At 36.4% G+C, this 14,966-nt stretch overlaps 1 protein-coding gene across 2 annotated transcripts in view; it reads right to left on the bottom strand.

The window, feature by feature from the left end:
* Nucleotides 1–14,966, bottom strand: part of FNIP1 (folliculin interacting protein 1) — a 149,421-nt gene that overhangs the window by 83,848 nt on the left and 50,607 nt on the right. For both annotated transcript variants that reach the window (XM_082725636.1, XM_082725635.1), the window contains exon 2: nt 12,248–12,374. In XM_082725636.1, coding sequence (XP_082581762.1) covers nt 12,248–12,374 — 127 coding nt within the window. The remainder of the gene's footprint in view (nt 1–12,247; nt 12,375–14,966) is intronic.

Here is a 14,966-nt window from a genome sequence, read left to right as displayed (position 1 = left end):
ATGATGTATCTCACAAAGGGCTAGCACTCAAAATATAAAAAGAACTTCTACAACTCAACACCAAAACCCCAAATTATTCAATTAAAAATTGGCAGAAGACATAAACACATTTCTCCTAAGTAGACATACAGACGGCCAAAGACACCTAAAAAGATGTTCCACATCACTAATCATCAGGGAAATGCAAATTAAAGACATAATGAGATCTCTTTTACACATGTCAAAATGGCTAAAATCAAAAACACAAGAAAAAAATGATGGTGAGGATGTCAAGAAAGGGAACCTTTGTGCACTTTTGGTGAGAATGCCAACTGGTACATTCACTGTGGAAAATAGTACAGATGTTCCCCAAAGTTAAAATCAGAATTATCATTTGATCCAGTAACTCCACTACGAGTATTTAATCAAAAAAACACAAAAAAGGCAATACGAAAAGATATATGCAATATATGCATCGCTATATTGATTGCAGTACTACTGTCAAACTATGGAAGCAGCCCAAGGGTCTAAAGGCCCACTGATCAATGAATGGATAAAGATATGTGTGTGTGTGTGTGTGTGTGTGTGTGTGTGAGAGAGAGAGAGAGAGAGAGAGAGAGAGAGAGAGATGCAGTATTACTCGGCCATAAAAAAGAATGAAATCTTGCCATTTGCAACAACATAGATGGATCTACAGAGTATAATGCTAAGTGAAATAAATCAGATAAAGATAAAATACCATATGATTTTACTGATGTGGGGAAATTAAGGAAAAAAAAATACAGAAAAAAAGAAAATTAAAAAAAAAGACAAACCAAAACCAGACTCTAAACTATAGAACTGAGGGTCGCCAGAAGGGAATTCAGGGGGTTTGGATGAAACAGATAAAGGGGATTAAAAGTATATTTATCACGATGAGGACTGAGTAATGTGTAAAATTGTTGAGTAACTATTTTGTACACTTGAAACTAATACAACACTGTATGTTAACTATATTGGAATTAAAATAAAATTTAAAAAAAAGAACCTCTAAGGAGAGGGATCCAGAATCATATTTTTAACAAGTGCCCCAGGTCTCTGTCATAACAAAGAAGATTCATTGGATGGGACCATTGTTAGGATTTCTTTCAACTCTGAAACTATTCATTCTCATGACCTGAGAATTTTAGTTAGCTTTATTTTTCTGTGAACAGAACTAAATTTTAAAATAAAGGCAATGATACTGCCTAAGAACCTACAATTTGGCTGGTGCTACATTAAGGTCTACACACATTGCCTTTTTTCCTGCACAATAATCCTTTACGGCCAGTATTATTATCACCAAAGTATGCATAGATTCGAAGTTGGAACTCTGTACCAACTTTCTAACTGTAGGAGGAGTAAGTTCGAAGGATGTAATGTTTAGCATGGTGACTAGTTAACAGCACAAAAGCTGTCAAGAGGCTAGATCTTAAATGTTCTCATCACAGGGGTACCTGGGTAGCTCAGGTGGTTAAGCACTGGACCCTTGATTTCAGCTCAGGTCATGATCTTATGGGTTGTGGGATCAAGTCCTGAGTCAGCCTCCCGATTCTCTTTCTCCCTCTCCTGCCCACCACCCCTCCCTGCTTTCTAAATCTCTGTCTCTCTAAAATAAATAAAGGTTCTCATCACACACACACAGAAAAATCAACTTTGTGATGTGACAGATGTGATCACTAACCTTATTATGGTAGTGCTTTTTTCATATATACATAGGTAAAATAACTACACTGTATACCTTAAATTCATTCACACAGTGTTATAGGTCTACTGTATTTCAGTAATGCTGGGGGGAAAAAGTTGGGACTATTGTACAGTACCTTATCTTCATAAAAAAGAGATTACTGTTTTAGGAACTGTTTCTTCATCCTCTTTGAATCACTGAGTTTCTCCTACCATAAACATTAATTATCTAATGTTATCATGATAACACAAAAACAGTAAGGGGACTGGGTGATTCAGTCAATTTAGCATCTGACTCTTGGTTTCAGCTCAGGTCGTGATCTTACAGGTTGTGAGATAGAGCCCCTCAGTGAGCACTGCATTTGGGGGGAGTCGGCCTGGGATTCTCTTCCTCTCACTCTGCACTGCCCCCCAACCTGTACTCTCTCGTGTGCATGCACACTCTCTAAAATAAATAAACTCAAAAATAAAACAACTAAGGTTCATCTCAAGTACTCTTCGACTTCCTTTTCTCACCTATTTAAAATTTACTCTTCTTATATTTTATAGGTTTTGTAAGGCAATTTAAATCCTTTGTGGGTAGTAGGGAATAAATCAGATGTAAGTAAAACAACAAACAAAAACCACAAAAATAGATACAATTTTGGTAGTCATTGCAAATTAACCTCCATGGATACTACAAGCATTACTACTACCATTAAAATTTGAATTTTTGCCAGTCTAAAAGGAAAGAACTAAAATCTCAGTATAGTTTTCATTTTTATTTCCTTTATTAAAAATGAGAATATGAATCCTATTAAATGTGTAATGGCCTTCTGTATGTGAACTCTCTCCCTGTCCTTCACCCAGTTTTCTAAGTGGTTCTTCTATCTAGATTCTAAGAACTCTTTATATAGAAGATTACCACTTGGGGCTTATACACTGTAAAAACATTTCTCCAGGGTATTATTTTAAACTTTCCTTTATTTTTTTTTTAAAGATTTTATTTATTTATTTGACAGAGAGAAATCACAAGTAGACGGAGAGGCAGGCAGAGAGAGAGAGGAAGGGAAGCAGGCTCCCTGCTGAGCAGAGAGCCAGACGCGGGACTCGATCCCAGGACCCCGAGATCATGACCTGAGCCGAAGGCAGCGGCTTAACCCACTGAGCCACCCAGGCGCCCCTAAACTTTCCTTTAAAAGTGGCTCAGAGGGTTGAGCCTCTGCCTTCGGCTCAGGTCATGATCTCAGGGTCATGTGATCGAGTCCTACATCGGGCTCTCTGCTCAGCGGGGAGCCTGCTTCCTCTTCTCTCTCTCTCTCTGCCTGCCTGCCTCTCTACCTGCTTGTGATCTCTGTCTGTCAAATAAATAAATAAAATCTTAAAAAAAAAAAAAAAAAACTTTCCTTATGGTGGTGTTTTTGTTTCCTTGTTCCTTTGTTTTTATTTTGTTTACCACAAGAGTTTGTTAGGGGTTTTATGTTGGATTTTTGTTTGGTTTGACTGTAAAATTTACTTTTTTGGCTCTTGGATTTTTTTTTTTTTTTAAGATTTTACTTATTTGACAGAGAGAGATCACAAGTAGGCAGAGAAGCAGGCAGAGAGAGAGAAAGGAGGAAGCAGGCCCCCTGCCGAGCAGAGAGCCCGATGCGGGGCTCGATCCCAGAACCCTGGGATCATGATCCGAGCCGAAGGCAGAGGCTTTAACCCACTGAGCCACCCAGGTGCCCCTGGCTCTTGGATTTTAAATCGTAACTAGAAAGATCTTCTCCACAAATATAAATGAACTCATTCATGTTTTCTTATGTAAAGTTGTAGCTTTAGTTTTTTACATTAATATGTCTAATATACTTGAGATATAAATGCAAATTTGTCTTTAAATAATTGTCTAATGACTCAGCACCATTTACTAGTCTTTGTATCTTGATCATACATAAATTCCTGTGTGGATGTAGATCTTTTGATTCTTTATTTTACTCCCCTTTTCTTTTTATGTGCCAGTAACACACTGTTTTAATTATTGAAATTTCACAGTATTTTTGCAAATCTGGTAGGGCTAGCTTCGTCCCCACTGTCCTTTTTCAGTTTTTCAACCACTTTCTGTTCACTTTCTTCCATCTGAACTCCAGATTCTGCTATCTAGTTTCACATACTGCCCTTTACCAAAAACAAAATAATAAGAGTGCCATTTTGTATTGGGATTGTATTATTTTACAGAGCAACTTTGAAAGAAGGGACATTAGGACAGGGAATATTACCCTAGAATATATTTGCCTTTCCCTTTGTGCAAGTAAGATTTTATGTACTTTTGAAAAAAAAAAAAAAAGAAATATGTACTTTTGGAGACTTTTAAAGTTCTGAAAGCATAGTTTTTTTAAAGGGTCTGCAGAAGCACTTTTTCAAATTGCTGTTTCAAATGGAGTCCTAGCTTTCTTCATGTTGTCTAATTGGAAGCTATAAGTATATTTGGAGCTTACTGATTCCTGTATATTAACTTAAACACAGGTCCAATTACCTAAAATCCAATGTTCCAAATTTGATATCATAATTAAGACTCAACAATTAGCACTTGTACAATGCTTCATAGTGTACAAAATTCTACATACAACTGATATACAAGTTTGTACTTGTGTGTAATGAATGAAGGCTGAAGCATGAAAATGACCATATAACTTCACTGAGAGCCCATGAAATAGCATTACATTATCATGAAAACAAAAACAATGCCCAAGATAAGGATACTATCAGGTGATCGAATCACACAGTACACATTTGACTAACATCATTCTTCAAAGAAACGACATCTCAGTAATTTTTTACATTTCAGCTATAAAATGAATAAGGTCTCAGGATTGAATGTAAAAAAATAAAAAAATACATTTTTACAAACAGGGGAAGTTACTTTATTAAAATCACTGAATGTATTCAATTTAATCAGGTTTTACAGTTCAGCAGTCATTTTTCATTAATATAATAAAGCTGGAATATACATGCTCTGAAAAGCTATACAGTGATCAATATAATTTTATTTTAGAATTATAGGACAATATTTAGGCATGCAAAGTACTTCCTTTCTTCTTAAGTTCAATTAGCCAACATACAGTACATTATTAGTTATTGATGTAGTGTTCAGTGATTCATTAGTTGTACGTAATACCCAGTAATTTCTGACACAAAATCTAAGCATTCATGTAATTCACCGTCATAGAAGTTAAAATGTAAAACACAGAGCTCCTCATTTTGTCCCCAAACCCATTAAATATACTCTAAATATACAGTATTTTCCTCGCAAGGAAATACAGAAAGGATCTCTTTATCCTTATAAGGTACTATCATGCTCTTCGTAGAGAATTCTTTGGTTCAACAGAACCCAGATTATGAATCAGTGTGCCACGGTGAAAATACTACCAACCTTCCCCCTCCCATCCCAGATTTTAAAATACTCAATAAAGTGAATTATTATCATCTATCATCTTTATAAAGAAAATTATCTTTCATCTGTCTTATTTAAATAGATCTCATTAAGTATTTTTACAATAGTCATTTCTTAACGCTGATGTACCTTGAAATGAAATATACTTTCAAATAAAAATTGTTTTCGAACATATTCCTAAAATTCAGATTCAGGCTACTATTAAACTGCCTAAGAAACTTACAGCTGTTTTCAAATTAGAAAATGTTAATTTCTTTTTTTTTTTTAAAGATTTTATTTATTTATTTGACAGAGAGAAATCACAAGTAGATAGAGAGGCAGGCAGAGAGAGAGAGAGGGAAGCAGGCTCCCTGCTGAGCAGAGAGCCTGATGCGGGACTGGATCCCAGGACTCTGAGATCATGACCTGAGCCGAGGGCAGTGGCTTAACCCACTGAGCCACCCAGGCGCCCCAATGTTAATTTCTTTTTGATAAGAGGAACAGAGTGAAGCCATCTGCTATGACTTATTATAAACCTTAGTTCTCCATTTATAATTTATGATATTACTTTCTCAACTTTAGGATAAAACATTTCTCAATAAAATTTTTGGTAAAATACATGGCCAAATTCATATTTATAATCCTTATTTTCTCTGGTAAGATTATTTTAAACTAAGAGCAAGGACACAAAAATGACTTCAATATTTATCACATCAAAATAGAATGTTGCTCTGCAAAGACAAAGGTGAAATGATTTACCTTTATCCAATAAACTGCTAAGTCTAAACTATCTTATTATGCACAAACTCAAAATATTGTGTAAAAAGTAAAAAAATTATCATTTACATCACACGGTCCTTCTTTGCCTATACAGAACCCACATGATCTGATTTTCCAAGATTATTGTAATAGTAAAGGAGATTTTTTAAAAAATCACTTACAGATTCAAACAGCTTGCATGAGTATTTCAATGTGATTCACTGTGTTCAAAAGGAATATATGACGTCTTCATAGAAGTATTTACAGGATTTTGATAATACCCTTCCTAACTGAAACTGATGAAAGTATGTCCACCTTAGTTTTCTGAACTGCACAGTGCCACATGCTAAGGCACTGTGGAGTTTAGAAAACTAAGGTGAGTAACAGACAAATTTTTTACTTTGTCTTTTTTTCCAATCTAGTAATGAAAGCACATAAAAAACAGCTATGCTATGGAAGTCTATGAAAGACTATGAACCAAGGATTATGAGAATTCTGATACAGGAGAAAAGGAATAGAAGAATCAAAAAAGATTCCTAAAATTCTGATAAAACAAACCTTGAAAGCAAATAAATCTTCATCTAGGGAGATGGCACACAAGGATGAGGACATATAAAAAAGACTGGAGGTATTCAACACTGTTTGATTTCTAGTTACCAATGAATCTAGAGAACATTTTTTGTTTTAAGATTTTATTTATTTTATTTTTTTGTCAGAGAGAGACACAGCGAGAGAGGGAACAAAAGCAGGGGGAGTGGGAGAGGGAGAACAGGCTTCTTGTGGAGCAGGGAGCCTGACATGTGGCTTGATCCTAGGGCCCCAGAATCATGATTCCCAAGCTGAAGGCAGACGCTTAATGACTGAGCCACCTAGGTGCTCCTACAGAACAATTCTTTAAAAAAAAGTAGTAGACTTACAGGAAAATTTCAGAGGACTGAGGAATGAGTGGGTGATACGAGATTAGAGCCAGAAGACAGATTAATGCTGAAACACAGAGAGTCAGAGAAAAGACTAAGAGAAATGGAGAAGACCAAGCAGAGACATTAAGGAGAGAACAAGAGACAGAACAGTCAGATAGCCTGAGAGATAGTGAAGCAGACAGACCGAAAGATAACAACAGATGCTGAGAAGGAAGAGTGAGAAGAACAGAGTCAGAGACAGAAAAAGACAAAAGAACACATATAAGAAAGAGAAAGTAAAAGTATAATCACTTCATTGGTGTTGGGAAAAGAGGCTGTGTGAAGGTCTATAGACAAAGAAAAAAAAAGCTACCTGAAAGGGAAACAGGAAGACATCAGCAAGAGGGAAGACCAATGTGACTAATGAAGCATCATTCCAGAAAAGGTGGGGAGGAAGGGTTCAAGAAATAGTATGAGTCAAGACTCACAAGGTTGTTTAAAATAAAAAGTAAGAATGCTGAGGGGCACCTGGGTGGCTCAGTGGGTTAAGCATCTGCCTTTGGCTAAGGTCATGGCCTCAAGGTCCTGGAATTGAGCCCCAAATCAGGCTCCCTGCTCAGTGGGGAGTCTGTTTCTCCCTCTCCCTTGCCCGTCCCCCCTGCTTATGTTCTCTTTCTCTCTCACATACTCTCTTAAATAAAATCGTTTTTAAAAATGTAAAAATGCTGAAAAAACACACAATAAATAAACATTAATCAAGGTAAATAATAGAGGAAAGGTCACATGCTGCAATTCAATGGAACATTGCCAACCAAAGAAAAACCTTGATAAACATTTCAAAAAAAAGCAGTATTTATCAATCAATATCAACCTCAGCTTCAGTGTAGTTCTGCTGAGCTATAATCAGTCTAAATGCAAAGAAGATATGCTCATTACATTTGTAACCTTAGATTTCAACTGTCTACTTAACCATCCACAATTCTGTGATTGTGTGGCTACCTCATCATTCAGCTAATCAAAGTTAAGTGCTGTATTCAGCAAACACTTCCTTCCCCCTTATCCCCCAAATCCAGCCATTCTTCATATAGCAGCAAAAGTGGTTTTCCCCCCTGTATCTTTAAAACTGAGATATATATTAGTTTCAGGATTACAACATAATGATTTGATGTTTTTGTTTTTGTTTTTTTAAAAGATTTTTATTTATTTATTTGAGAAAGAGAGAGCATGAGAGGGGAGGTCAGAGGGACAAGCAGACTCCCCATGGAGCTGGGAGCCCGATGTGGGTCTCGATCTGGGGACTCCAGGACCATGACTTGAGCCGAAGGCAGTCGCGTAACCAACTGAGCCACCCAGGCACCCCTGATTTGATGTTTTTATATGCTGCAAAATGACCTCCATAATAAATCTAGTTAACATCTATCACTATACAGTTACATATTTTTTTCTTGTGATAACTTTTACTCTTTCAGCAACTTTCAAATATACAATATAGCATTTTAAATTATAATCACCATTCTGTACATTACATTCCCATGACTTATTTTAAAACTGAGAGTTTGCACTTTTTGACACATTTCACCTATTTTGCTCACTTCCTAGCCTCTCCCTCTGGCAACCACCACCTATCAGCCATAGCTATGACTTTAACTGTTTTTGGATTCCACATATAAGTCAGATCATTAAGTATTCATCTTTCTATGAGTTATTTCACTTAGCCTAATGCCTTCAAGTTTTATCCATGTTGTTACAAATGGCAAGAGTTCCTTCCTTTTTGTGGCTGAAGACTACTTGATTGTATACACACACACATTTTCTTTATCCATTCATCCACTGATGGAACTGGTTGCTTTCATGTCTTGACTATTGTAAATAATGCTGCAATAAACATGGGGGGTGCATTTATCTTTTCAAGTGTTTTCATTTTCTGCGGATAAATATCTAAAAATGGAACTGCTGGATCACACGGTAGTTCTGTTTTTAATTTTTGAAGATCCCCCATACTGTTTTCCATAGTGACTGCATAAATTTATATTCCCAAAAACCAGGCACAAGGATTCCTTTTCACTACATCCTCAACAACACTTGTTATTTCTTGTCTTTTTAATAATAGCCATTCTGGCAGGTGTGTGGTGATATCTCATTGTGGTTTTGATTGGCATTTCCCTGATGACTGGTGATGTTGAGCATTTTTTCATGTACTATTGGCTACTCGTATGTCTTTTCTGGAAAAATGTCTATACAAATCTTCTGTCCATTTTTTTAAAAGATTTTATTTATTTATTTAACAGAGATTACAAGTAAGCAGAGAGGCAGGCAGAGAGAGCAGAGGAAGCAAGCTCCCCGCTGAGCAGAGAGCCTGATGTGGGGCTCGACCCTAGGACCCTGGGATCATGACCTGAGCTGAAGACCGAGGCTTAACCCACTGAGCCACCCAGGAGCCCCTGTTCTGTCCATTTTTTAATTGCACTTTTTCCTGGGATCATGACCTGAGCTGAAGACAGAGGCTTAACCCACTGAGCCACCCAGGAGCCCCTATTCTGTCCTTTTTTAATTGCACTTTTTTGTTTTGTTTTGCTATTGAGTTTTTTAAAATATTTATTTATTTATTTGAGAGAAAGAGAAAATGAAAGAGACCATGCACAGGGGCAGAGGCAGAGGAAGAAGCAGACCCCTACTGAGCAGGGACCCTGGGATCATGACCTGAGCCAAAGGCAGCGGCTTAACCAACTGAGCCACCCAAGCACTGCTCCTACTGAGTTGTTTATATTTTTTGGATATTAAACCCTTATTGGATATGTGCTTAGTAAATACTTTCTCCCACGAATAGTTACAAACCATGTTTTCTTCTAGGAATTTTATGCTTTCAGGTCTTATGCTCAAGTCTTTAATTAATTTAGAGTCAGTTTTTGTGTATGGTGTTAAGACAGTGGTCTAATTTCATTCTTTTATGTGTGACTGTCCAGTTTTCCCAACATTTGTTGGAAGAGACTATCCTTTCTCCATTATATAGAATAACTGATCATATATGCATGGGTTTATTCCTGGGCTCTCTACCAAACTGATTTTTTGAAATATAAAAAGATCCTGTCAGTAGCTTCCTTCTGTATTTAGGATATAATCTAAACTTTTAACCCAGAGACCGATAAGGCTCTAATTCTGACTCCTGCTCGCTCTCTCTCTCTCCAACTGCATCTCTAGCTACTTTTATACTACTTACTATCAGTCCATCAGACTGGTGTTCTTCTAGTTGTTTCAGTTCACCAAGCTTCTAAGTCACTTTGAAGACTACATATGCAGGTTCTGCTACCAGGAATACTCATCCCCTATTCCATTCTTTCTGCTTCTTCAGAGCTCAGCTTGAATTTCACTTCCTCAATGAAAACTTCCTTAATATCCCTTCATCCAAACTGAAGAAAACTGGGCTCCTTCCTATGGACTCTCATAAGCATTCTGTGTGCTTCATTCATAGCATGTAATCATAATTTGGTATTATTTATTGGTGTACTTTTTTGTTCAATGTCTAACTCCCCTAGAAGAGTACCCTATTGTAGGCACCAAGAGGACAGAGACAGCTAAATCTCCAAGTGCCTTGTAACAACACTTTAAGAACATTCTGCCCTTTTTTTTTTTTTAAGATTTTATTTATTTATTTATTTGACAGAGATTACAAGTAGGAAGAGAGGCAGGCAGAGAGAGAGAGGAAGGGAAGCAGGCTCCCTGGTGAGCAGAGAGCCCAATGTGGGACTCGATCCCAGGAACCCGGGATCATGATCCGAGCCAAAGGCAGAGGCTTTAACCCACTGAGCCACCCAGGCGCCCCAAGAACATTCTGGTTTTTGATAAAAGAGTGAAAAAAAATATCCAAAGAATGGCTAAGAAATCTAAACAAAGTACCATCTCCAGAAAACCGAGCAATGTGTTAGTAATTAGAAGGAACATTATAAAACTTGGCAATCAAATTAACTCAAAAATTAGTCAAGTTCCTATTATATACCACTGTAGTGGATGCTGAGGATGCAGTTACAAACAACAGTCTATGCCCAATATATCAAAATTGTTTAAGAACACAAAACCTGGGACACCTGGGTGGCTCAGTTGGTTGGACGACTGCCTTTGGCTCAGGTCATGATCCCGGAATCCTGGGATCGAGTCCCGCATCGGGCTCCCAGCTCCATGGGGAGTCTGCTTCTCCCTCTGACCTTCTCCTTACTCATGTTCTCTCTCTCACTGTCTCTCTCTCAAATAAATAAATAAAATCTTTAAAAAAAAAAAAAAAACCACAAAACCTCAAATATAAACTCCTAAAGTCTCAAAAAATAAATACTTGTTGGCTTTAACAGACAATTCTATTGGTGGGAACAGCTCTCCCAAAGTATTCTGTTTTCAGTTGTTTACCAAAATGTTAGTGAAAATTATTAATTTAGTGAAAGGGAGAAATCACTATTCCAAGCTTCAATTTCCAGATTAGAGATCTAGGGGAATAAGTCTTTATGCCAGAAAATTTAATAAGTAGCAGCAGCAAAGATAATGACAGTCACATGGGTTTTTGTGAAAGTTAGTAAAGGGAAACCTAACTAAAATAGAGTCTGGAGGTTCTGCAGGAGTTAGCTCTCATGCCCTACCACTTGCAGCTAATAGCAGACCCAACAGGAAGAGACAGACTTGACCTTATAAGGACTTGACCTTGCATGTAGATACTACTCTACTAGTTTGGCTGAGGAACAGATGCTTTTTTATTCCCCCATGTACCCTTGCCTTCAGGAGCTCTACCAATGAGAAGCCAAGACACTTCAAACTCCTCAGTTTACCCAATGAACTTTTAGTTCCTACCAGCCTACCCAACTTACCCTTTTTCTCCTTAAAAAAAACACATCTCTCCTTTGCTCTTTCTTTCTGACTTGTGTATGATTTTGTTTTGCCTTACCTTACTCTGTCCAGGACTATAGGTTTTTTAATTCCCAAATTAACCCATCATTGGCTGGCAAAATAACTGGCATGTCTATTTTTAAGGTTTAACATTTCCTTGGACAACCAAGTTAATGTCCATGTACTACTGCTAAACTAGTCATAATATATTTCAAAATATGACACTGAGAGTTAACAAAATAGAGGCTCTTTTTACACTGTAGAGCAGGGGGACTAAGGGCAAAAGATTTAACTTGCTTTGCTCCTTCAGACAAATAATTTCATCTCTCCGGGTCACACTTTGTAGAACTGTGAGATGAGAGGCTTGGACCATATCCTCTATAAGAATTCCTGAACTCCCAGTAATATCTCACAATACAATTATGTGGGAAAATAAATATGAAACTAAAATGCTCCCTGGTGCTAGAAAGATAACAAATAAAACAAGTATTTTTCCTTTAAAAAATATTCAAAATCAAGGCTCTAAATTTTACAAACATGATAAAGATGTTTTGTACTGAACAAAAGTGCCATAATTGAAATTTTACTCATACTTTCTTGCATTAAAATATCTGACATTAAATTTCAACCAGTCAATAATGATGCTCACCGATACTGATATGTCCTCGTTTTTTCTCTTAACACTGGAGTCAAACAAGACATTTCTTCCCCGTCTTTCACAGTCTTGATATACAATCAGTCGAATTTGACTTGGATCAAACTCTGGCAAAGGCCAACTTTAAAGAAAAATAAAGGCCCATTAGTTACTCTAGTAAATATTCTACATAAATTCCTAGAAATAAAACCTAATAAAATAAAACCCTAAGTTGTATTACTGCTAAAGAATATACGGAAGTACTTTTTATAAAATATCACCATTTAGGACTAAAAATTCATATAGCATTGACAAGTTAAAAAGTAAAAATAAAAGTTGTAGCAAGTGTACACAATATAGTCAACCCATTTGAATCTAAAAATGGTTAACCTAATAAAAATATGTGACTATAGTTAATACAATGAAAATACACATTGCTTCATGGCATGAACCCAGATGGAATAATATTAATCCATATTTTTAGACAGTTTTAATTCTTTATATAGAAACATAAAAAAGAAACAGCTTTCAGTTTAAATTATAGCAGCTAAAGTATTTATAAAACAAAAACAAGTAAAAGAAAAAAGTGATGAATGACTAAATGCAGTGGAAATTCTCACATAAAGCTGGTGTCAGTAAAAACTGGCTCACTCTTCTTAGAGAATAGTTTTTTAAATCTATATAATAAATAGACAAAATCTAATATAACTGATTTTAAGTTGTATTTTTAATATATTTAATTATATAAATATTTTAAAATATATTTTAATATATTTTTTAAGTTATCCATTCCATTCCATTGTATCAGAATCTTCACAGAAGTACTGTTACAGACACAATACAAATGGTTCATCAACAGTAGAATGGATAAACATGTTATGGTATATTCAGACTACAAATATATATATTCAGACGTAACAAATACAATGAATGAACTTCAACTATACACAAAAATACAGACTGACCCTGACCAAAAGAAATCTGACAACGACATACTCTCACATACACAAGACACATACGCACCCAGAGTTACTATATTTTTCCACTTATACAAAGGTTTAAATCAGGTAACGTTTAAGGCTGAGATATATATTTAGTTTTTAAAGCTATAAGGAAAACAAAGGAACAAAAAATGGTTTCAAAAGTCTGAAGAGTGGTTACCTCTTGGGATAATGTTGGGAATGATGACAGCAAAATCAAGAAGGAACACAAGAGGTAGACCAGGGCTCTGACTATGTTCTATTTTTAGCCTGGACAATGCTTAACCTCAATACTCACTTCAGAAGTCAAAACAAGCCACTGAATTTGTTTTACGTATTTTTACATAGGCATTCTTTGTCACAATAAAAAAAATTAATGAAGTGACTACGATCAGGGAGAGAAAGAGAAAACAAAGAACTGTATGGTGAAGACACTAACCTAGTGAGCTGAGCACACTACAACTGATGTAACAGGTGTTAACAAATAGGAGAACAGCCATTCCAGAAGCTCTTTGCTGTTAGTTATGTCAGGCTAAATGGTCAATTACTCACAATCCATCAGTTACAACTCTTGATTGGGTTCCTTCACCTACTTAAGAGAATCTTTTTTTAAGATTTTATTTATTTATTTGACAGAGAGAGAGATCATAAGTAGGCAGAGAGAGAGAGGAAAGCAAACTCCCCACGGAGCAGAGAGCCTGATGTGGGGCTCGATCCCGGGACCCTGAGACAATGACCTGAGCCGAAGGCAGTGGCTTAACCCACTGAGCCAACCAGACGCCTCTCCTTAAGAGAATCTTAACCTTAACTTCATCACTTCATCGTAAGTGACCCTAATTCGCAACATAAAACATCTTCATTCCAAATTCTTGAGAGTAATTAGAATTTTAGTTTTCTCCTGTCTAATCCTTAGTAAATGTCTGTGTCAGGAAGTGATTTACTAAACTGTAGCTAGCTGTTGTGTGAAGGAAACTATAAAAGAACACACCAACAGAAAATGAAAATCAAAGAGGTCTTAAGGAAACTAGAAAGAAGAGCATTTTAGAGAGGAAGATATACCATGGCAGTCACTGAAAGCATCCACTAGCTTCTATGATTTCAAAGAAATCACTGGTGACCATGGCAAGGACACTTCTAAGGAATAAAAAGTACAACAGGTCAGACTGCAGAGAAAAGAAGAGAGAAATAGTGAATTTGAGACAAGTGTCAAGGAAAGAAAGAAAGAAAAGGAATCATGGAGTGACAGCTATTTTGCTATTAAAAAGGACCATCTGAACATATTTACATAACGATGACAAAGATTATGAAGGGGAAGGGAGATGGTGACTGACAAAGCACAGGCTCTGAAGAAGTGGAATTGGATAGGTATAAAGTACAGGTGAAAGGATTAATTTCAAAGAGAAGAAAGGATAATTCCTGCACTAGGCTAGAAAGAGGCAAAGAAGGACACGGATACAGAAAGAACTGTAGATATTAAGGTAAAATGCTAAGAAAATTCATGCTAAGAGCTCTATTTTCTTTGGAAAGTAGATGAAGAGAAATAAAGGAAAGGCTGTGAAATGTGGGAAAGCAGAGAGTGAAAATGAGAACAGTGATATGGGGAAAATATACACTGACAAGGAAACATAAGGTTTCTTGGCAATGCTGGAAGTCTACATGTTTAAGACTATGAATATGTACCAGCCAAAACAACACAGTTGGGTCATTTTCTCTAGCAAACACTCCTCTTCAATTTGGAAGAGACAGAGCCAATG

Source organism: Mustela nivalis (assembly GCF_964662115.1).
Source record: "Mustela nivalis genome assembly, chromosome: 3".
Classification (NCBI taxonomy): domain Eukaryota; kingdom Metazoa; phylum Chordata; class Mammalia; order Carnivora; family Mustelidae; genus Mustela; species Mustela nivalis.
The sequence above is the reverse complement of the archived record's forward strand: the minus strand, read 5'-3'. Positions and strand labels throughout refer to the sequence as shown.